The sequence below is a fragment of the Rhinolophus sinicus genome, linkage group LG15, assembly GCF_036562045.2.
Source record: "Rhinolophus sinicus isolate RSC01 linkage group LG15, ASM3656204v1, whole genome shotgun sequence".
NCBI classification, from domain to species: Eukaryota; Metazoa; Chordata; class Mammalia; order Chiroptera; family Rhinolophidae; genus Rhinolophus; species Rhinolophus sinicus.
In genome coordinates, this window is record NC_133764.1 from 28,937,851 (window position 1) to 28,963,387 (window position 25,537).

General features: G+C 35.8%; 1 protein-coding gene across 3 annotated transcripts in view; it reads right to left on the minus strand.

The window, feature by feature from the left end:
* SMURF2 (SMAD specific E3 ubiquitin protein ligase 2) overlaps positions 1 to 25,537 on the minus strand; it is a 90,971-nt gene that overhangs the window by 24,407 nt on the left and 41,027 nt on the right. For all 3 annotated transcript variants that reach the window (XR_012492016.1, XM_074319449.1, XM_074319450.1), the window contains exons 2-7: positions 20,231 to 20,269; positions 15,182 to 15,290; positions 8,855 to 8,988; positions 5,727 to 5,792; positions 3,503 to 3,587; positions 1,545 to 1,628 (exon numbers count right to left, since the gene is read on the minus strand). Coding sequence is in view for 2 of the 3 variants with exons in the window: in XM_074319449.1 (XP_074175550.1) it covers positions 1,545 to 1,628; positions 3,503 to 3,587; positions 5,727 to 5,792; positions 8,855 to 8,988; positions 15,182 to 15,290; positions 20,231 to 20,269 (517 nt within the window). In the remaining variant the exon portion in view is untranslated. The remainder of the gene's footprint in view (positions 1 to 1,544; positions 1,629 to 3,502; positions 3,588 to 5,726; positions 5,793 to 8,854; positions 8,989 to 15,181; positions 15,291 to 20,230; positions 20,270 to 25,537) is intronic.

Below are 25,537 nucleotides of genomic sequence, written 5' to 3' on the forward strand. Positions count from 1 at the left end.
CTAGCCTTTGAATCTAAAGTCACCCAGACATGTAATCGTACCTCACCTCATTTCCTCAGCATTGCAGTTGTTTCTGATATTTTTCTCATTTGCATCCCTGTCTTTGTCTTCCTGTGTTACAGTATTTATGGAGAGAAAAGAGTGCCTCGTTTGCTCCCCACAATATATGTCCCACCTAGTATAGTGCTTGGTATATATATGAGTCACTCAACAAATATTTATTGAATGAGAAAAGGAAAAAAGATAGAGCTTCCAGTCGATGGTAGGTCATCCAAAATAAGAGGATTAATCAAGAGTTAATTTTTAAACTAACATTTACAACACAATCAACTTGATACATGTGGAAATTAAAGTCAACTTTATCAGTTAAATGAATTAGAAGGAAATGGATTTCACTAAAACACTAATACAAGGTCACCTTCATTTACACTTAGATACAGTAAAACTGGGTTCTTTGACTTCAATAAAATCCTTGGCAGTTTAATACTAGAAATGCAACTTTCAAATAAGCATTTTTAAAAATGGCAACATGAGCTAAGCTTTTACCTGAGAATCACAATAGAAAAAATTTTGTGTTTCAGTGGATGAAGCAATTAATCTCTAGTAAATAAAAGAATGTATAGCTAATGAGAAGCATTTGATGTTCTATGTCTGGTGTCAATCCTGCTCAGGAAAACAAAAAGGGGGTGGGGGCAAAACAAACACTGAGTAGAGGTCGCAGTAAACTTTGTTCTTACTTTAAAAAAAAAAAAAATTCAGCCGCTTATCTTATTCATTTTGTTACTCATAAAGCACTTCCTTGGCATTTCCAAAAATTGTCTTGTATCCCCCATGTCTTTATACGTTAAACTCCATGAAGGTCTTTCTGCCTTGTTCAACATTACAACCCAAACACCGAGCACAGAGCCTGGCATAGAACCATCTGGTGAACTAAATGATAGCTATGACCACTACCCTGACTACTTTTCATCACCTTCCCCCTACCTGGCTAAATCCTAACATTTTTCAGGATTTAGTTCAGAGATTCCTCTCCTTCAGAGTTTTTCCGTGCAAGTTCCACCATCCCCTTCCCCCTACATATAAGTCAGGTGCCTCTCCATATGGTCTCAGCATCTGCATTCTTATCTTGATTACAGACCTTATCAGACGTAATATAATGTAATCATGCCCCTACATGACTGAACGAACATAGATCCTGCATACCTATTTTGTTACAGCCATTCGTGGACTCAAAAAAAAAAAATAAATTTAAGAGTTCCAGAAATAAGGTGACTTCTCAATTTATTCACTTAACGCATTTAATAAATAAATATTTATTGAGTACCATCACAGGCCCTATAACTACAATAACAGGATAACCTGCTAAATAATCTTTATCAAAAATTACTTTTTAAAAATAAGAACGGCACTTGCTATAAGATCTACTGACCTAGAACAGTATAAACCAAGGCAGGAAATCCGGTAAAGCTGATAGTTCAACTGAAAGGGACGACTTTAGGAAGGTGAACAGCACAGACGATGGACAGATATTTGTATGTTCTTACCGTGTTGGGCGTTCCCATTGAGTAGTTCTTGTTATGTGGTTTAGATACTGGATTCTTCCGGAGGCAGTTCTCCTTTCTTCCCAGCTTAAATAAAAACATTGAGAGACATGGTATTAATAGGAAGCTGGACACAATGTTTTTAGTATAATAAACAAGCCAGGAAGATATCTGCTAGTAGGAAACAAGAATGACAAACTGTAAGATCAATACAAAGAATATAGGAATTTTTTCAACTTATTTTAAAACTATGCAATATATCTTCTGGAATTCTGAAGCTTCTAAGTTATTTACATTGAGGTGTGACTAATATTTTCCAGCAGCCAAACTGATAATTTTTCAACAACGTCAACAATGCCCAATTTAAATTACACTAATTTCTATAATTTAGTGGGAAGAAAAGGCCATACTAAAAATCACACAATTTTTAAAAATTAAACTAGAAAAGTATATCAAATAACTTTTTAAAGTATTTAGCCTACTCAAACTAATTTTTTAAAAAACAAGAATGTCACTTCTTCCTCAGCATCTTGTTAATTCATATAACAAAAAAATAGGCAAATGACTATAGAAATGTAGTAATGTTAATATTTCCACTAAAACATTGGCAGAGGTTTAGAGGCCTTAAAAAATAGAAAATAAAGAGATACTAAGAGGTATTTTCCCCCTGTGATTACAATTGTAGTACAATAATGTAGAGCAAGTTTAGATTAAGCCTTACATTGTTGTAATCTCTCAACATTAGTGACTTCATCTTAAACTTCCCCTTCAAAAGTACCATAATCTACCTCACATGCATAAAAGTTAACCAAAATATCAACAACGCTAAAATGATCTATAAACAGACTTACATTACAGTGATTTTTAATAGTTTAAACAAAATGAGCCAATATCACAAGCTGGATATAAAATTTAAAATAATGTCAAAAATAATTTCAGTAAAAACTCAACCAACTATACACTTCAAATGGATAGATTCATTAAATGTAAACTATACCTCATTGAAGTTAATTAAAAATACTTTGAAAGTTAAAAATAAAATCAGAAAAGTGTCAGAACTAGTACCCAAGACAGAGAATAGTGATAAAAAAGCATGAACTTTGGAATTCCAGTTTTTTACGTTGCAACTCTGCCATTTACCATGTGATCTTCAGCAATTTTTGAGTCTGTTTTTCTAATCTGTGAAACGAATGACGGTAACAATAGTCGTAGCAGTAGTAATAATAATAGCAAATTATTTATTAAGCACTTACTATATGCAAGACATTGTGCTAAATGCTCTACATGAACGATTTCATTTAATCCGCACAATTTATGGCATATGCGTATGTACTATTATCATCATCATCCTTTTATAAACAAATATAAACCAAAACTTACATAAGTTAAATAAATTGATTAAATTCATAAGCTAATAAGCAGAAGAGTAAGGACTGGAACCCAGACGTTCTAATTCCAGAATCATATGCTATATGCTATGAGAATTAAATGATATAAATGTATCATATAAAGTGCTTATAATGGTATCTGATACTGCATGCTCAATAAATGTTACTATGTTGTTATAATTACTATTACACTATTATACAAATTCTCTGTGCTATCCCTCTAAATAGAGCAATGTCTCAGATTTAGCATTTATATGCCCAGTTTTGAATAATTTAATCAAACAAAAGTTTTTCTTTTAAATATGTAATATTTACAGGAGCTATATTTGCCAAGAAAATTTATTTGTATCCTAGTCAAAACTCTTATAAACCAAATTCAACATCTAATTCATGGCTTACTTTCTAAATTTGCTGTGACAAGCAAGATCCCTTCCTGATTTTCCAAGTACAAGGAAAATCTAGATTCAGGACCTGATCAGAAAATTTTTAAAGTTAAGTACACAATAAACACCAACTGATTTCTCATTATTTTAAGACTATTATCTACATAATTCTCTATTGAGTTTAGCTTACCCATCTGGTAAATCATTATCAAACAAACGACTGCAGTCCACAACTTGTCCTCCTGTGCCTATTCGGTCTCTGGACTGAAGACTTACTATGAAACAACGGAAACATTACTAAGAGTCATAGAACCAGAAAGAATTATTACAATTTAAAATACATACCTTTAAAAGACATCTGGCTTAGATTATTTTAATATTTTAGAATGAACTCTTTAGTGTCTACTAAATTCTGTCATTTCTTTTCCCATGAAATTTTTTTCCTTTAGGAGCAATATCAGAATTTTAAGGTTTCCTACACTGTATCATTTTCATGGAAGAGAGCCTAATTACTTTTTTCCCATAGTAATGGGCAATGCAAGGCCACTACTGCACTTAAGAAGAGGCATAATATATGAACAGTAATTCATGTGCAGAGGAATTTGAAAAGTTCACATTAATTTCGGTTTAATTCTTGACCCATCTTAAACAACAACAACAACAAAAACCCCACTAGATTCTGACAATAGGGCAACATTCAGATTCCATGAGTTAAAACAATACATTACCATCCAGTGTAGTATAAAACTATCATTATAAACTTGGCAGCAAGAGATGTGAACGCTAAACAAGGCTATACCAACTAGTTTAGCACTATTACCTTGAACAAAACACTTAACTTTCTTGAGGTTGAGGTAATCCCAGTCTGAATGAGGACGTTAGGGTGAATGATGTGCCTGAAGTCCTCGCTGCTCTATTATTCTTTAATTCCATTTTTGGCAACTCTCCCAAAAGACAGAAAGGGCTATAGGAAAACCTGACTGTAGCTCAGCTTCTTAAAGAATATTACATAAAGATGACATCTTAAGACCCTTCATTCTAGGAAGAGTCTCAAAATACTGAACTCTCCCAGCTCTATAAAAATTTTGAAAAATCAGAAAGTTCAACACATTGTTCCTTTGTATAAATTCCATTTACAAGAGACAACATTGTAACAAACCTCCTCAGTGAATGTAAACAAAATGTTAGTGAAAATTATACTAGAAAACTATATTAATCAGTTTTTATACAGAAAGGCTAAGTGAAATGCTTACCGAAATACAATTACAGCAGAAACAATGTATTTTCTCATTAGCTTTGTTTAGAATAATATTAAGAATCGAAGCTAAAGGATTTCATGAGCTTCGATGTACATCTCCAGAATGCTGTATTACAAAACATCTAAGCAATTTTCAGATAGGCTTGTGTTTTTAAATAACCTAATTCTAGCAATATGCAAAATGAATCATAGAAATATTATGTTTATTAGAGCACGGTTCGTAATATTAAAACATCAGAAACAACCTAAATATCCAAAATGGCACTGGTTAAACTATTTGCCCACATGGACTACCATACAACATTAACACTACTACAGAAATGTATCCTTAAAGGAGTCCATCTCAGTGTCCTACCACGCTATGTATCTTGATCACACATTTTAAAGTGAAACATTCTTTTTTTTGTTACATAGTATATATACCCCAGTAGGTATATGTCTAACCACTGACAAAAGAAAAGTCTTCTATTTTTATAAATGCAAACTCACACCTAGTAAAATTATTTTGTTACTAGACATTAGTTGGCAAACATTACAATATCAAATCAAATAAAGTAGGAACAATTACAGTTAAAGTCTGTATGCCAGGATTTATTTTTGAGTTTTTGCTCTCTTCTCAATCTAAGAATGACAGGCATTATCAATACTGCTGTAGTGTAGCTACTTCCCTATGACAACCGCAGTAGGGCTTTGTTATGCTGCTACTCTGGCAGTTCCCGAACTATGAACCCAATTCACTGCCTTGTAAAAGGAAGCCCTTCAAGTACCTTCAGTAGCTATAATAAAACCTCTTTCGTAGGTTCATCATGCAGTCATCTTATTCTAAGTTCTGCTCTGTAATGAAGTATAACAGTAAGATTCCAATTGCATCTTTCTTCTGTCTCAGTGCTGTACTCTATTTGTATACTTTAAAAGAATTCTTTCCTAAACGATCAACAGTTCTTCACAATACTAGGAGAATTTTTTTTTTAACAGTTTGTCGTTTTTAATTAAGTTAGCATGGATCCTGAATCCACTGTTCGAAACACTTTACATGACTCATTTAATTCATGCCAATACAATGAAATGACAGTTGTACTTTGATTTAAAATATATTTAGAGTGTAGGTCAGCTTGAATGAAGCCAAAATTCATGCAATTTTAAGTTCCACACTTACCTACTATCTGTCCTCTAACTGTATCATTGTCATTTGGCCCAAGTTTGCATAGATCCAGCCTCTGATCTATTACAAATTTAGGGGGGGAAAAAAAAGGCAATTAAAAAATTAGCTGGTATCAGAGATTCTAACATCCACTGAGTAATAGTAAATTTCCACCATCTCCTATCATCATTTAAAGAATTAGTCATGTTTTAATGACGATGAAACAAATGTTTTAAATTCTCTGACTGCATATATATAATTAGTGTAAACGTCTCAACAAAAGTTTTGATAAATTCAGAAACCATATATATAACCGCCAACATGCAGTTACTTTCTTTCCAAAGATTTCAGACCACTTCAGTTTGAGTCGTGGCTTGCCATTTAATAGTTGCTATTCTTAAGCGATTTATCCGAGTCTTGACTTTCTCCACTACCTACTTCATATTTTCTAAGGATTAAATCAGGTAATCATGTAAAGCTCTTAGCAAAGCACCTGGCACATATGTGTTTGATAAATATTAGTTGATGTCATTGTTACTTTTTCTCTAAGCATTTCAAATGACCCTCCACAATACAGAGTAAGTGTTATAATAAAAAGACGCCAAGTATAAACTGTAAGATAAGAGTTTGGGTCAGTTGTTCTATTAACTCATTTAGGGGCAACTCACTTATTCTCTGATGCCTCATCTATAAAACAGACATGATACTGGCCTGGGCAGTTACAGTAAGGAACAATGTCACCTTTAGCATGTTGGTGTTCCTTTGTTTGATTACAGTGGTACCTCAGTTTTCGAACATAATCCGTTCTGGAAAACCATTCGAGTTCTGAAACGTTAGAAAACAGCTGACAGCTAGGCCTCAGGATCTTGCAGTCAGTGGAAGACACGTGACATGTTTGACTTCCGAGGTGTGTTCGAAAACCAAAGCATTTACTTCTGGGTTTACGGCATTCGTAAACTACAATGTTCATCAACAGAGACGTTCAAAAACCAAGGTACTACTGTATAGCACTTAAAACTGATTTTTTTTTTACAGCTATATGCCATCTATCTACTTAAATAAATCATGACCTGATAAAAGGAGACTGTATCTTAGTTTTTGTATTGTCCACTGCAACCTGGTAGAACAGTATATCAGATGCTCAACAAATGTTTGACAAATACTGTGCACATCAAAAAGGTCAAATTAATGCAATAAAACACTCATAAGCAACAGAAAGAAAAATCCATGCCTTAAAACTATAGCACCTGGCTATCCAGCCAAAAATACAGACATTTTTTTCCTTTGCAAATAAAAAAGATGCTACTAAGTCAGCCAGACAGTGGATTTGAGCAGAGCAATTCTTCTTCTGTTCCATCCTTCCAGGGTGTCCTGCTCCCTTAACCAGGAGGCCTTTGCCTGTGCGTCTCAGAGGTCAGAATTCCATGCCTTTTTCACCTTTATATCACCAGGTTTTTGAACAGTAACTGGGACATTGAAGGTTCAATAAATGTTGACTAAATTGAACCAGAGATAAGGTCATACATGTGACCTGTAAGTTTTCAGTCTGTCTGCTAGGCTGGGTAATAAAACAATTCGTTTTTCTACTTGTATGCTAAATCTTTTCCAATCCCAATGTCTTCAATCTCCTGTAGATCACCCTGTCAACCCAGAAACATAAGAAATTCTCAGGTCCCTTTAAATTTCCCTGACTCAATACGTCATCTATATATCACATTGTGTACTCACCACCCAGAGTCAGTTCTTCCATCATCACATATTTGATCCCGGTTACCCTTTTCCACCACCCCGCCCTCTCACCCTCTGGTAACCACTAAACTGTTATCTGTGTCTATGAGTTTTTGTTTCTTTGTTCGCTTCCCTTTTTCAACAGGCCAGTATTATATATCTGGGCTGTGGTGTCATACTACATGAAGAGGGATCATCTCTTAATATAGCTAACATTCAAAGCTAGATTTACTCTATTTTTTATTTTTTTATTTCCTTAGCTATATTCTACGTGAATTTTTGCTTAATATAGGCATCTGGGCTAAAAATCCCATAACAATGGCTAGCAATACTTTTTATATTATGTAAAAAATAATTCTGTAGAAACAACAAAAAAATTCTGTTGAAAAAGATATTTCTAATATATCCCAATGGAAAAACCCCCAAAAAGATGCTTTGTCACCGGTTATATGAAATTACACATATGTTACATCAACTTATTAATCCAATATGGACATCATTTCTAATGGCTTGATCTTATCTTCTAAATGCCCAGGTTGGTGAAAAACTAAGCTATCGATGAGTAATTAATACAGCTGTTTTACATTCAAAATAATGTTTACCTTTCTATAACTGGAAGCTGAAGTTAAATAATATTGAATGTCAACTATAATTAAATATAAATGGGATGTGGAGTACAGCATAGGGAATAGTCAATGGAATTGTAACAGCTACATACGATGTCAGAGGGGTAGTAGATTGGGAGTGGGGGGGTTATCACTTTGTGAAGGGTGGTAATGTCTAACTATTACATTGTTTTGTACACCTGAAATAAAAAAAAACTACCAAGGGAAAGAAAAAGAAAATGTATATGAAGTACTGAGCATAGTGTTTGGCTTACTGTAGGTGTCAGTACATGGAGCTATTATTGAAGCAGGATAAGTGGTCAATTTCTCAGACCACCACTTCCAGATACCTCATGAGGCACCTCAGTGATCACACAAGTAATTTTTTCAGTTTTATATCTCATTCTTATTCACTCACAAGTCCCCTTTAACTACCACCTTAAACACTCCAATCACCTAAATAAAACTCACTTTATTTCACAAGTCCATCCAAAACCAGAAAAGGGTGCTAAGAAAAAAGGCATATGTATTTTGACACCTTTCTTTTTATTCTTCTGGATAGCAATCATTTTTTAACCCTTATGTATTCACTGGAAAGTAGGCATCATCTCTCATTCAGTTCTAGGTTTCACATAATTAAAATGTTTCACTGTTTTTTAAAAGTCCACAAAATAAATTTAGACCAGGAATTTTTACCAATGTTTCAAACACACACAGGAAGTTAAGTTTTTGGACTCCTGCCTCCCCCCAAAACATACATGGATGCATACGTATGTATGTAAATTTTGAAAAGCACTAGTATCTACTCACAACCAGTGTCTTTGAGGCGGTTGATGGCATTGGAAAGAAGACGAACACAACCAAGAAATCCAGCACCTTGTTTTTTATGGATCTTCTTGTGATTCCATACACTGATCGTAACTGAATCAGACTTTCCAATGTATCTAAAAAACAAAATGACTGCATGAGTAATTTGGCTATTACAAGTAGTTAGTGTAAAAGTTTTCTTTGGTTTTGTAGTCTAGAGTCACAAACGTTTCAGAGTACAGCTAGATAATGCAAAATATGTTTGGAGTTCAATCAATCCACAGGACTGAACTTAGATCTTTAAAAAATCTTAAAAGCAAAATCTAAAAAGAATTTTCAATTTATCCTTTATCACATATGCTACTGTCAGGCTGAGTAACAATTTTTGTTAGTAAAAAAACTACTTTAGTAGCTGGTGTCAAATAACACTATGGGAGTTTATGGTTATTTCTTTCCAAGAACAAAAATCTTACAAAAACTTTTATCACAGTCACATTTTAAACACATTTCCATGATATAACCTACTACCTCAGAGAGTACTCAGTTCATTTTCAAGGGGCATTTGTCAAGGCTGACAGACCAAAAATCTAACATACCTGTTATGTTTTAAATTGCTGTAGAACAAAAGCTGACTGTAACGCTTTTCCCCTGCTTCTTTCCTGTATGCAGGCCTTGAGCGAGCAGGACTCTTGCAGATTTCACTTCACTGCCTGCAGACAAGCAGAGCAGGGAAAAGCGTTACTATACTTGTCTGTGCATATATCTGCAAGTATGTAAAAGCTCTACCACAGCCAATTGTTAACATGGTGTCATCCCATGCAAAAATATAAGAAAATAACATAATTCTATCAGTTGAACCTTAGCTATTTCAACGATTCTAAGAGGTCAAATTTTTGGTCCAGCAACCTTGACCTTAATGTATCATTCAATAAAGCAGTAATATAAAAAAAAATTCTCCTAGTATATAAAAAATCCTAAGCCATTAAGTGAGAACTAAAACTTTTAAACCAGGTAACCACACTTGAGCCCCTGAATCCAGCTGTGCTTAAAGCATGCCCACCCACCACCCACCCCCGGACTTTTAATTCTGCAAGCTAACGCATTCCCTTTTTTAAAATTATGGCCAATTTGAATTTCATTTCTGTTGTTTGCAAATGAACAAAATCTGAATGAAAGTATCATTCAGTATGCATGTACCAGTCTTCAAACAGACTTAACTTGGTAAGTATCTACTGCATGATACGTCAAAATTCTAGAACCAGAATCAAGAGTTAAATAGCTAAATGACCCCAATACAAATATTTAAAAAAAAAAAAAAAAAAAATCCCATTAAATCAGTTTCCTAACTGGGAAACCTGACTTACAAGTATGCTAAAATACCGATTTCCTCAGGTCTTTGAGCAGCCCACCACTGGCTTAAGTGTCCTGCCGGGAGGCTGGATGTCAAGGCCCACAGAGACCTTGAGGATATACAGTGAAAATAGGGAAGCTTCTGTCAGCTTGTACCCTTGAATGACTATTTGACAATGTCTCACCTCCCTGCCAAATATACTTCTATTGTACTAAGCCATTGAAAATTTGGTGTTATCTATTATGTCAGTTAGCCTGTTCTAACCAATCCAGGGGCTAAATCACAAAGGGCTTTGTCAGCCATGGTATGAATGCTGGCTTTTACTCCAAGTTAGGATAGGAAGCCAATGGGGATTCAGAGTAGAGGAGTAATAAGATCTGAAATACGTTTGAACAGGATCTCTCTAGCTGCTCTGTTGAGAAAGACTAGCAAGCGGCAAGGCTAGAACAGCGGGGAGCCTAAGGCAGGGGTCAGCACACCACGGCCTGTGAGCCAAAGCCAGCAGAGCACAGAATATAGTATAACACTATTTCCTTCAAGGATAAACAAAAAAAATTAGGTTTTAAGGCCTTATTAAAAATATTTAGAATGTCTACATCCCTCCACTCACATCACCACTTTTTTTTAACACATACTCATCATTTTCTATTTGCTGGATTCCTCCACAGTGTGGGAACTAGTGTCCTTAAGATTCCTGCCTCCCTCTAAGCCATTCTTCACATTATAGCCAGTGTTCATTCTTGGCTATAAATCTGATTATAGTATTTCCCCACTAAAAACTTTCATTGCTCCCCACTGCTTCTAGGGGAGTGTTCAGTTATTACCAGGCTTTCAAGGACCCTGTGAGCTGCGTCCTGCCTGCCTCTTTCTGCTTAGCTTTATCACACTCCCCTTACCTTATGAGAACTTGCTGGCCAGTGCCGCCTCTCTAAATTGTTTTCGGTCAAGTTGTCTTTTACCTCTGGGTCTTCACAGACTGCATTTGCTTAGGGCCTTCCCACTTTCTCCTTTTTCAAGTTAACTCCTACTTAAGGTCTAAGCCTAAATGCCACTTTTCCTAGGAAGCGCTCCCCAACTCCTAACTCCCTGTAAAGAAGTTCTATGTGTTTTCCACAGTATTCTATACTTCACCATATTTGCATCACACTGTTTATAGTTTCCCATTTACTTGTCTTTATACACCACTTGGCTGTAAGCTTGGAGGACCATGTCTTGTTCCATGTAGTAGCTGGGTCTCTGGCTAAAAATAAATCTGACCAAAGCTAAAAGAAATGGCTTAAAATAATCTAATTAAGAACTCAAAAGCTTACTCAGCTGCACAAATAGTAGCTTATTATAGCTGTGTTTTCAAAATCCCTAAAAGTCAAATCAAGTAATAAAACATTTGTGACCTAAAACAATGTATTTACTAAAAGCATCTAATGTTTGAGAATTACATGCCAGGTACTAGTCCAAGCACTTTGCATGTATTATCTCACTTAATCTTCATATCAGAGTTCTCAAGTAGGCATTCTTGTTGTTATTAACAGAAATTGATGCACAGGCGTTAGATACCAAGCAGATGATCACATGGTAAGTGACAGACATGGGAAGCTAGGCAGTCTCACTTCTCTCGATTGCCTACTTTTTAGTTCCTATTTTTTTGCTTAAGTTAACTTGGAGTTACTGAGCCTTAGCACTGAGGGGCATATACAAAAGCATTGCTCTTAGTTGTCTCTAGGTATCTTAACGTTGCAGTGGAGAATAACATTTATTCACATGTGGCTTAGAAGGTCCAATTTAAATAACTGACCAGAGTCCAGGATGAGCCGGGTACTCTAGGATAGTCTTAGAGCTAATCGGCTAGAAGTAAGGAGGTGAGATGTCAGGCATAGAGGTTTTGACAGAAGATCTAAGATTAGTAGGTAAAGTCAAGTGGAACATTTTGATGAAAAGTTTGATGAAAGGTTGATGAGAGTGAAGTAGAATAACCATGAAGCTTAAATGTAAGACTAAAGACTTACAAAGTCAGGATATCAGGACCATTAACATGTTTGTAACATGAGAGATGCTGACAAAGGGTAGAAGTTTAGAGAAGATGTGATAACTGAATTAGTAACTTGTAGAAAATGGAAACATAAGGAACAGGCAAGAAATAAGACTATTCCTACCACCAAACCCCTGAAATATTGCCAAACTGTAAGCCCAAGTTACTCTGATGGTGATCGTGGGCTGAAACAGGACTGGTGAAAGTGTTTAAAAGGAATGGAAAGACCTCCTGAACCCCTTCCCCAACACAGTTCATCCTCAACCCTGGAAGACGATAGGTTTATTCTCTGAAACGTTCTCTACTTGGGAACACTACGCACAGCTGGGTTATTAAGAAGAGGTTACTCTAGTGAATGGAGAGACCTCCCAGCGTCCTATACTGTTCAGCTCCAAGAATACAAGCATCTAGGAATATAGCCCCCAGGCAGGAGACAGGAGAATTATGTGCAATGAAAATGTCATAGTTACACCTGCTTACCCTAGAGTTAACCAGCTGGGCACAGAGTTTCGAATCCACATTTAAGTGGCTCCTCTTTAATATAAAACGGCAGAAACCCAAACCAAACTAACAGGAAAAAAAGAACTCTAAGAAAAGAGAAGCAATACAAGTAACAGAAGAAAACTACAATTATAACACTTCTCTCATCAGAGAAGATATTGCATTCGAGAAATAAGAGGAAGTTATGAAAAGAGGATAGTCAGAAAGTAAAATGATACTGGAAGTTAAAAATATGAGGGCAAAAATTACAATAGGAATACTGGAAAACAAAGTTGAGGAAACAGCCCAGAAATTTCATCATAGGTTTTAATTTTTTTTTTTTACTAAAACCAATGTTTTTTATTAAAAACATGTTTTTAAAAAATTAGGGTAAAATATAGGAGAATAAAAGAAAGGACAACTAAATGATGACCAATTTAGGAGGGATAACATCCAAATAACAGGAGTTCCAGAAAAGGAAAAAGAGAGAAAGAAATTGGAAGAGAGGAAATCATGTATAGATAACTAAATAGAAAATTTCCCCATAACCGAAGAGTTTAAGTATCTAGATTAAAAGGTCCCATTATCCAGCACTATGTATCAAACATACCAAATCCATCACAAAACAATTTAACATCAGCCATAAAGAGAATACCCTGAAATCTTGTGGTGGAAAACAATAATCACGAATGACCAAAATCAGGATGGCATCAGCAAAACTCTAAACCTGCACTGTCCAAAATGGTAGCCACTGGCCATAGGGGGCTATTGGGTACTTAAAATGTAGGTAGGTCAAATTGAGGTACTCTGTAAGTACAAAATAAACCTGACTTCAAAGACTTGAGTTAAAAAAAGAAATACACACCCATACGTGTATGTGTGTATAACATAATTCAATAATTATTTGATATTGATTGCGTGCTGAAATAAAAATATTTTAGATATATTGAATTAAATAAAATATATTATTAAGCTTAATTTCATCTGTTTCTTTTTACTCTTTTGAATGTGGCTACTAGAAAATTTAAAATTACAGATAAGCTGCCATTTGTGGCTCACATTATATTTCTATTCAGTAATGCTGATCTAGACCTAGAAAATAATGGAGCAATGTATTCAAAATTTGGAAGAAGTGATGTCTCACCTGAAAATCTATACTCAGGCAAACTATCAATCAAGTAACAAGACAAAATACATTTTCAGACAAGATCTCAAAGTAACTTTCCACATTTTTGTACTCTTCCTCAAGCTGAGTACAAAGATAGACAGACTTCATGAAAGACAGACTTCACCAAAACAGGGAAGTAAACAAAAAAGTAGGAAGTCACTGGAACCAAAGGAGAGAAAGGAAATTCCCAACATAATGATAAAGGCAAGTTCCAGGTCCACAACTGTGCAGCAGACCTTAGAGAACCACCAAAAAACCAGACCAGACTAGAGCAAAAGGACAGAGGCTCCAGAGGGAATAGCTCCAAGAGGAAAACAAAGCCAGCGGAGTATCTCATGAGGCTGAACATACGCAAAGGACACAGTGCTATAGCAGAGTTCGTGAATGAATGAACGAACTAGATAAAAAAAAATTAAACTAATGAATGGTAAAGTAAGATAGTAACTACAGAAAAATAAAAGTTGTCAAGAAAGGAAAGGTAATCATTGCACACCAGGTGACTCAGTTATGAATATTTACATGATCATAATAATATAAAAATGAAACAACGATTTAACCAAAAAGGTTCAAATAACTACATAGGAATGCTGGGAGAAAGGAAGGGGCATGCGGGTATTGTAGGAGTGAGGATGACAGATACCAGTTGTAAAAGCTAAGTCATCTTCTATGGTAGGAAATTTTAAAATAATACCAAAGCTAAACAACTATTATTATTTATTTGTTTATATTTATATATCGAGATGTCATAAACTGAGCATGATATCTAGAAACAGAATACCAGAATAAACAGCCAAAGTTATTGAAAGCAGTTCCCTTGAGAAAGGGAATGAGGAATAAGAATGGAACAGATAACTGCATTTTCCCATTAAAAGCCTTAAGAGCATCACTTGCCTATTTTAAAAGGTACATATATTACTATGATTAAAATAAAATTTAGAAGAAAGAAACCATCCATTTAGAAGCAAAAAAACTGCCTATGCGGGCACCCCAATTATGATTTCTTGTTTTATACTTACAATTGGCCTACAGGAAATGAATACCTTTATTTAATGAAAAAGGGTGAGAGAAGGAACTGCTTTATACTGTATATACATTTTGTTCTTCGTAGGCTTATTATGAAGGGTACCTCATCTTCCAAAACCAGTTATCAATCAGCCAAAGTCCTCTCCCACTAACTTTTATATCCCTCTGTGAAGACCAAATTATACCCAGCTCAAACTCAGATCATTTCAGTGACTGCTTTCAAAGACTGTATCAAATAATACTGATTCTATGTTTCATTTCAGATCAACCATTTAAACCTACAGGTCATAATGCTGATTCCATTTTGGATCGAGTGTATTCTTCACAGTATCTGTAGAATGGCATTGCCCAGATCCATCAACCACCACCTTAGCAAATGGGTCAGGAAGTCCTGTGAGAAAAGGGGAAGATTTTTTTTTATAATTAAAGAATATTTTGACATGGAAGATACAAGACTAATTATATAAAGATTACTGGTTCGCTGCAAAACAAAAGATTATTTCATTCCTTATAAAAGTTTAACATTTCGCTATAAAAGAAAAGTGGTTCATTTAAAGTTAATTCTACATTAAATACCAAAAACTATATTTTTTTCTTGTTTCTGTCTCAAAACATTCTCAGCTTAAACTACCAAAGTCTAGAGGTTACCCCAAATGTGGATGTTTTTATTGCTCTTTACCAGCCCTTTGACCCTAAGAAGGAGAATGCTTAAAACATTCCCGGCTCTCTTAAAACTTTTCCACAGTCTCCCTTAGTAGCTCATTTAAAGAAAGAGCTTACTAAAGGTTTTCACACAGGAACATGGGCTATAATTAAATCAGCCAAAAAGTTTTACTGAATAACTACCATGAGTGATGAGAAATTGAAACAAAAAATCTAATAAATACCCTGCTTTAAAAGAGCTTCATATCTAATTGGGGAAATAAGAATGCTATACAAATATACAAAAACAAAAAACAAAAAAGACCTGAGAATAAACAAGTGTTTGTACTGATTTGTAATACTATGAATGTTTTACATATATTAAATCTCTTAATCCTCACAATAACCCTACATAATAATATTACCTCTATTTTATTGATGAGGAAACTGAAGCATAAAAGGTTTATTAACTAGCCCAGCATCACACAGTGTAAGTGGAAGAGCCAGCGTCTCAAGTTTAGATTCTAAACCCAAGCACACACAGTCTGGTTCTCAATTTCATGGTCTGAACTGCTACGTTGTACTATGGTACCTCTCATTTGCCATGCGATTCAACAGTTTGCACAAGTAAGAGCGCAGAAAAACAGGACAATTTGAGTATGAACAGTAAAAAAAGGCTGCTGCTGCTTCTTTTTTTTTTCTTTTTGAGGGGATGGGACTCATTGGGGCTTTAAAGAAGCAGGAAGAGCATCAAGGAGGGTATGACAATATCTGAAGGGTTTGAGGACTCTAACCAAAGGGTTTGTGCTAAGGTGTAAAAGTAAATGCTGCTGGAGAGGTAAGACTGATCCAGTGAGAGAGGCTTGAAAGTCAGAAAATAAAGTCTTAGAGTGACTGGGGGAGCTAACAGGGAGCCACTTTAGGTTCTGAAGCATGGCTGTAAATACATTTTCCTATTTTTCCATTAGTGGTATTCAGGATGAACTGGGAGAAGGAAAGAGTAGAGGCACAGAGCCCATCTCCGAAACTGTTGTAAGCTTTAGACAGTACGTCGCATGAAGAACAGCACAACGAGTCACCTAGTGAGCTCCAATTCCACGATTCTGTGATCCGTCAACTTCAAAAAAATAAGACCAAAATTTAAGAATATTAAGTATTTAAGAAGAAACTTGGTAGGTTAGGGTATCAATCTGTTTATACTGTTCTTGAAGTTTAGCGTTATTTGTATTATTTCCATAATACCTAACAACCAGTAATGTGTTTAACAGAAGAATACTTTTCCCTCTACCTTCAATAATGTTAATTATTTTCTTCTGGGAGAAATCCACTCTACCTTGTTCTTTTGAGTCTACTTTCTAAACAAATAAACATATAAATGTATGTTTGTAAGCAAAAACAAACAAAAATCACATTTCTAGCTTTCCCTTCGGAAGTTGCTTAACTAGTTAAAGAATTAAGGACTAAGAAAACAACTTTTTCCACACAAAATTTGGCGTGGCTTCCAAATTCTTAATTAAGTATGAATGTCTAAGTCCTGTCTTCCTATGTTTCTCTTCTGTTAAATAAAACAAAATACAAGCTCTATACCCTAACCAAAAAATGCCTAAGTTTCAACCTACCTGATTATATTTTCTACAAAAATTTAACTTGAGGGCCAAGTTATTCTAATGTGGTCAAAAGCTATCAACTTTTCTGAAGTTAGTGAGACCTCTAGTGGTAATATAAAATGGCTAAAGTATTTTCTGTATTTTTTTAAACTTCAATTCTCCCCATCATTTCTGAGTCATATAAAACACCTAAAGCTCAAGAATTTTCTCACTACACAAGTGCACTTGATATAAAAATAATGAAACAAAAATGTCAACTTAAAAGTGAGTTACCAGAGAAAAGAAACGTTTATTTTTGATTCGGGGGGCAGGGGGGAGATTCAACCCACCATCTTGGTTCTTACTGAATTCAATGCAAGACCCCTATATAACACCTTAACACAGTACCTTACACACAAATCTTTAATTTCAATGTTGCATAAAAGAGAAAAAATTTGATACTAATGACAACATTCTTTAAAAAACACAGATAATGGATAAATGAATAGATATGTGATAAAGTTAATGGTAAAATCTAGATAGTGGGTACTCACTATAAAATTCTTTACATGTTCCTATATACTTGAAAATTTTCCTGCTAAAATTTTGGGGAAAGGAGGAAGTACTTATTTTTAAAAGCCAATAAGCTTGAAAGCAGTTCTTTGAAAAATGACTGAGCAAAACCTTTTCTCAGAAAGGGTAGATATCCTGGAATTAACAGTACTATCTCATATTTTATAAGTTACTCTGCAAAAGACAATACATAGCTATGCAGTGTTTCCTATAGTTAAAAAAATATATGTATCTATTTCATCAGCATATAATCGTGCTTAATATTAAAATTTACTTTTCTCATTCTCATTCAACACAATTTAAACTGAATTACAAGCAAAACCTTAACTACAGAGGGTGCCAAAAAAATGTATACACATTTTAAGAAAGGAAAACTGTATTAAAATTATAATACTCAATATATACCCATAACACAAGATGAATATAAGTCACGTTTGACTTCTGCAATGACAAGAGGTGCTCAAAGTGGTTACCATCAGCGTCCAGACACTTCTGATCATGGCGAACTACTGCTTGAGCGACACTGACCAAGTGCCCACGTGTATACACTTTTTGGCACCCCCCGTATATTTCAGTATCAATGGTAACTGCATTCTTATCAATAAACACATTCGCACTCAAACTTAATTAAGAGATTTAGGAACCATTATTTAATTCTTTCTCTGAAATTAATGTGAGCAACCCTTAACTCATAAGCAGATGGAAAATAAATGCTAAGTCTGCCACAGCGGGAGAACCTTCACCAATGTGAACCTGGGGGATTATTCTGAGTCCCCTCTGAAGGCCTCAGGATTGGCTTTCCTGTTTCCCTTTCCAGGGCCCTCAGTGTTTCTTCCACCCTGGGTTTTAAAGATAATCACACAGTTTCCCCCAATTTTCTTATCCCTGAAGCAAGCTCACAACTCTTAAATAATTTTATCAATTTTTACTGCTTCATAAGGGAAAAGGGAAATAAATCCTTCTTTCCTTCTTATTTTTTACATGCAACTTAAGGACAGATAAAGAACATATAAGTGGTAATAACCTCCTCTCAGAGGTTTACAAAGAATTAAAGTCAGATCCCTCTAGATTTCCTAGGAAAACTGAGACAGGGATATCTGGATACTTTATTGGAGGAGCTGGGTCTTGGGACTCTGGAGAAAGGCAAAGAATTTGGGGAGGAAGGCGGGGAGACAAAACTGAAGATTTTATCTTTAAAACTAGAGCAGATGTCTTAGGAGAGAAGCATCTGTAAGAGTGTGCATTCCTCACTTCTCTCGCTTTTCTCCTTGTCAGTAGCCTATCCAATCCTGCCAATTTGCAGTCTTACTAGGTTAAATCTTACCTCAGATCAACCTAAGGGTAAAAAGAATACATACTGGTTATTAGCAACAGAGATGAGGTGGGCAGTTCAGCAGCAGCTTGTGAAGATAACATTAATTGGTGGCAGCACAGAGTGGCCACTGGGTACAAAAACTGGGGTAGAGGCCACGTGGTACATAAATTGGAGGCTGCTTATAACTTCCTTCTTAACTATGTCCCAAATCATGCTAATTGCTTTCCCATATAAGCACAGATATAAAAAATTTTAATTATATAGTTTTATAAGATGTTATTTTATAAACTTTAATTCAGGTTCTACTCTAAACAGATTGGAAGTAATACAATTTCAAGTGGAATGAGTTAAGTATGATTTAAAAATATATCAAGAGCTTATTATGTCTTTTAACCAAACCCTTGAGAATTACCTACTCATATTAAATTAGCACTCATAGCCAGTTTTGCTGGCTTGTAAGACTTGCATTTAAAAATCTAATGAATATACTCTATTTCTAACTTCAAATATTTGACATATAAAATTTTGTTGGCTTAAGAGTTTTTTACTAAAAATTGTATCATTTTTTACCCAATAACTTAAAGCTATTGAGAAGTATATTACAGGGTAAACACATGCAAGGGGTTCTGTCCAATCCTCCCTCACAAAACTTAATCCTAAACAAAGCCACAAAAAATTTCACAACAAATCGGCACAAGAGACAGCAAATATGGGAACCAAATATCTACTTTGGAGTCTGAGACTTAAGAGCATCTACGATCAAATGTGGCAGAGATTACTTTCCTACACTCTGGAAATTCCAAACAAGCTGAATGACTTCTCTCCCTTCCAAGGAATCTTGAATGCATGGGTAAAATTTCCTACAAAATGTTACGGGGGAAAAAAAGTGTTTACAAAATAATCTCAAACCTTTCCTAGAGATCTAGCAGTATGCACACGTTCAGTATACATTACACATATCCGCATATACACACCTGCACATACATACATTTCACAGAACTATGTGGGAGGGGTGGGTAAAGGGAACTGGGCTAAGGCTAAAAGAGCATAAAATCCTCTCTCAAAAATGCGATGCCAAAAGGCTCTGAACCAAAGCATTCATAAAATAACATTGAGTATATTTCTGAATAGAGAAATCCCTAAAGCAGACAATTCTGAAAATGTTATCCAAAAAGTTTACACACAACATACAAGATTTAAAGTTAATTTACTTACGGAAAAAATCCTTTTTCACCAAGTTTTTTGCACAGAGTACTGTAAAGGAAACAAAAAATACATGGGAAGAATTAAAATAAAATGGTAGGACTGCATTGTCAAAAGTTTCATATTGAAAACACTAGTGAATAATAATTAAACACCAACCACAGCAAGGTATGAATTATGATCATAAACTTTCATTAAACACTAGCAGAAGACAGCTCAACCTGTGTTTGTAACTTTAGCAATGATCAGCAGTAACAGCTGAGGGCAAGAAAGTTTATATGTCTGGTATTCTCATAAGGACCCAATTCCTATCTTCCAGCAAGATCTGTTCTCAGAGTAGCTTAGGGGCAAGGAGGAAATATGTAAATTCGGGTTGATATATATATTTGAGGGATAAAATAATTTTATACTGATGAAGATCATAAATAATATAAAGCCTTCTTGATTTGTATGAGTTTGGGTTTTTTTTAAATAGCATTCTGTTATTTACTCTGCACCTAAACTCCACAGAAACTTTTCAGGACAGATAAATTACCTTCTAAATCATCAGCTCAACGATAAGATAGATCTACTATTTCTTCCAAAATTTAAGTTAATATATTGAACTAGATATCCCAAATCCACATTCTCTGGATTACCCTGCATTAAATTATTACTTATATGGTGATGGATGCACAGCCTTGTGAATATGTTAAAAACATTGAATTGTACACTGTAAAGAGGTGAATTTTATAGCATGTGAATTATATTTCAATTTAAAAATTACTGCTTATACAGTTATAAACTTAACTGCTTTAAATCAAACTTGATACAAGTGAAGGGAAAACACCAATTTCCATATATTTGTAGTTCAATTTATAAAATATCTATGAAAGTAACATTTGATTAATTTCTACCCACTTCTACTCAGGTTTAAGTTGTCTGTTCAATTAGTTACAATTATTAGAAGTTTAGTGTGTAAAAATTCATTTAACATTATAAACTCTGGTAATAAGTCTCAATATAACTAACCACTTCAAAGTTCAAGTAAAAATCATTTTAAAGACAGATGCCATCAGTAAATGAATAAAATTATTAAGTAAGCACAAGACGCTGATTTACTAGTCAGAGACTCTTAGGCCCTATCTTACACATAAATACAAACGATATGGTCTTCAGTATGATGAGGTTATCATGATTTAACCAGCATCCTAGGATGCAAGACGTGAAATGATTTCACATCATTCTTCAGAGAAACAGAAAACATATGCAAAACTAAACCTACAAATTTACTGTTTGGCTACACGTTTTTTCCCATCCATTTACCACGTCCACTCAGCTGTCAAACACTATCCTTCCGCCTGAGCTCTGGATCGCATACCAACCCACCACTTTCTCAGGGACCTTGTCTCTCTTCTCCTCAACAGCCTCATCAGCAATTTAAACGTACGCAAGCCTCGCCCCTGCCTCCTACCTCCAGCCACCATCCTACCTCTGCTCCTTCATAACGAAACTACTTTAAAGAACTGTCTACATGCTCTTTACCTCCCACTGTCACGTGGCTTCCTCTGTCACCCTTGCCCTTATACTGCTTCTCCAAAGCCCTGGGGACCTAATTACTAAATCCACCCAATGGACATTTTCCATTCTTTATCACACTTGACCCCTGAAGGGCATCTGCTTCTATTCACTACTACTCCCTCTTTAGGAACGCTTCTCTTATTTTGGTTTCTGTTTAACACCACTGCACCTGGTTTCACACCAGGCAGGAACTCATTCTAAGTGCTCCTTGCCAGATCTTTGTTCCTATGCTCCATCCAAGAAGTTGAGGTTCTTCAGGGTTTTGCCCTAGGTCCCCTTCTTTTACTCTATAACCCGAGGAGCAGATGCCTGCCTTTGATTTATTTGTAAATTGTTACATGTCTGTGTATTTTTCTAGGGAAAGAACTCACACTTTTTTCTGGGAGAAAGTTCATAGTTAACAGATTGACAAAGCTCTTCCCTCTCAAAATACAAATCTGAAGAGCAGCTTTCCATACATTCTCCCTGGTCTGTGCCATTTTTATGACACCCAAATGTATAAGCCCGACCCTTTGCTCTCTCCTGAACGCCAGGTCCACACAGGCAAACTAAATATGTCCCCAAAGTAAAATCTCCATCTTCCCGGTCCCCCAAAACTGTTCCTTCAGTTTACTCTCTTTCAATAATACCAATGCTTTCCACGCCACTGCCCCAGTCAGAAACCTCCACAGCAACCTTCACTACTCTTCTGCCTCCTGGCAATTACCAATTCTAATCAGTACTGCCTCTGAGATAGCCTTCATCTTTCCACTTCCCTGTTATCTGTGCCATGCCCCCTCCCCACCCCCCCGCCCCCAGTCCAGACCACCATCAACTGTCTAGGTCATTACAATAGCCTCCCAATCAGTCCCCTGCCTCAAGCCTCCACCCCTCCAGTCAGTTCTCCACATTGGACCCAAAGTGGTCTTCCTGAAACTATGATTAAGTCCTCCTATCCATTTCTCCTCCTCCTAACAACATTCCAAAACATCCTTAAAACATTCCTCAAAACTATTCTTCTATCCATGCGTTGTATCTCACGCCCAACCTACCACTTTCTCAGGGACCTTGTCTCTCGTCTCCTCTACTGATCTCCATCCTAAAAACATTCCCAAGGTACAAGGTGCGATCCAAAACTATGGTAAATGTTTAAATTTTATTGCAATAAAAGACATATTGCCATTAATCCCCCTCAAAACATTCCCCCTCGCTTCAAACACACTTATCCCATTGTTCTTGCCACTTTCTGAAGCAGTTCTGGAAGTCCTCTTTCATGAGTGTCTTGAGTTGTGCTGTCGTGGCTGCCTCGATGTCCTGAATCAATTCAACACATTTACCTTCCATGGTCATTTTGATTTGGAAGTCGCATGGTGCCAGATATGGTGAATAAGGTGTATGAGGACCCGTGGTAATGTTTTTATTTCACAGAAATTGCTGTGCCAGAAGTGATGTGTGACATGGAGCATTGTCGATAATGAAGGATGATTTACGGCAGACTTTAAAACACACCTTCTCACACCCGACTGATTGCACCGAACAAGTTGAAACTTGTCACACACTGTTACTTAAGGTTCGATGCACCTCTTCCCATATTGAAGATGCCTGCCTTTCCATTGGATGGCACTTGGCAGCAGCCTTCATTATATTGTGATCACAACAGAAAGGCTCCACGTCACACATCACTTCTGGTATATGGCAATTTCTGTCAAATAAAAACATTACGGTGTATCCTCATCCACCTGATTCACTGGATCTGTCACCGTGAGAATTCTGGCTCTTCCCCAAAGTCAAAATGATTCAGGATATAGAGGCAGCCACGACAGCACAACTAAAAACACTCATGAAAGAGGACTTCCAGAACTGCTTCAGGAAGTGGCAAGAACAATGGAATAAGTGTGTTCAAAGCAAGGGGGGAGTATTTTGAGACCAGTTAACGGCAATGCGTCTTTTACTGTAATAATTTTTTTTTTTATTTAAACATTCACCGTATTGATCACACTTTGTGTTCTGGCCCAAACTTTATATCGGTTTAAAATGCCCTTCAGGCTCTGGCTCCTGCTTATCACTCTTCATCTTTCATCACCAGCCTTTCCCTCTAAGCCCCCAAGTTCAAGATCCAGCCACACCAAACTTTTACTTTCTCAAACGTACACCATCTCTCACCCACAGCCTTCACGTGCTATTCCCTCTGCCTGAAACATTTTTCTCAGGCTTCATCTTCTCATCTTTCAGGTCTCAAAGGGAAGGAAGTCTTTTAGAACAAGTTTCTCTCAACTCTCCGCCCACTTGTATTTTCACAGAAGCCCATTCTTATCACAGGCACTCATCACACTCTATTATAATTGTTTAAGCTTAGAATGTTGCTTATAACTATGGAGACGGTAAACTCCATACAGCATAAATCATGTCTGTCTCACTTCTTTGCATCTCCAGCACCAATCACACACTGAGCCAGGCATTCGATGGGCACTCAAAAAAGTATTTGTTGAATGAATGAAACAGATTCCAAAATAATCTAAAATAATTTCATTGAAAGAGGGACTTTTTATACTATATGACAGATAAATTACCAATCCTCAAGTAATTGTGATTTTGACGTAATTATGAAATCTTGTTTTTATCATTTCCCTTTATTTAAAACATACTCATCAGGTCACGTTTGAAATTTTCTTTTAAAAATAACAAATAATATGTTGCTAATATATGAATAAGTTCCAAGTGGTAGAGGAGATGATCAAAACAGGCTAAAGACAGCCTTGTGGGTGTGCTGGTAACTCCTATTTCACAGAGATGCAGGTGTGACCATGTTGAGATGCTTAATGAGGAAGGAGCACTTCTCATGTCATTCACTCTTTCATTCAACATTTACTGAGCACCCACTTTGTGTCACGTGCTATGACAGATTCTGCAGATACAATACAAAATGAGACATAGTCCTTTGCCCTTAGAGCTTGCAGATCAGGTATAATTCAAATATCATGCCTTAAATACCTTTTTTCCCGTTGTTTTCTCAAGACATGTTTTTGAATTTGGGAAAAATCTCCTTTAGTATATTTTTTCTGAGGCAGTGACTGAAGGAAACCATTTGCAGAAGTGCAGATGTTAATAAATATTACCATTTCATTTAAGTCACTAATTTCTTTCCCTGGATGGAAAGGAGTTATCTATATGAACACGCCATGTAACATCAGAGTACAAATCCCAGCTGTAGAAATAGAATGCCATTGCTGTTCTTACTGAGTTGTACTCATAATGAATGGCTGTCTATGCTTCATCTGAATAAAACTCCCAACTGCTCAGTATCTTGCCAAAAATTCCCCTTCCTCCTCCAGATTGGAGTTGCATTCCAATTACACTGCTGATTGGAACGAGACTGCTTGAGAGAAAGGAAGAAAAAAACACATTCAGACAGCCCGTCTTCCTTTACCCCACAAAAACAGATTTTATACTGTTCCTGTAACTCAAAAGTTGTATAGACTACTTTGAACAGAGTAGATTTCTCTGGATTTTCTTTGAACTTTTATTATCATTGTAAAATAAAACTGAAGTTCAGGATAACATTCCTATACAAATTCCAACAAGATGGCCTAGTGCTTTAGAAACACCTAACACACACCCTTCCTGATCCCTGGCATATGACAGCCATTTAGATCTTTCTGCTCCAAGAAACAACCTCAACCTCATCTCCTAAATGTGAAATGAAAATGAAATATAAGTTCTACAGAAAACTTGAACACAATTTTTTTATGTATGTGTTTTAGTTATTGTTGCTTGAAGCAG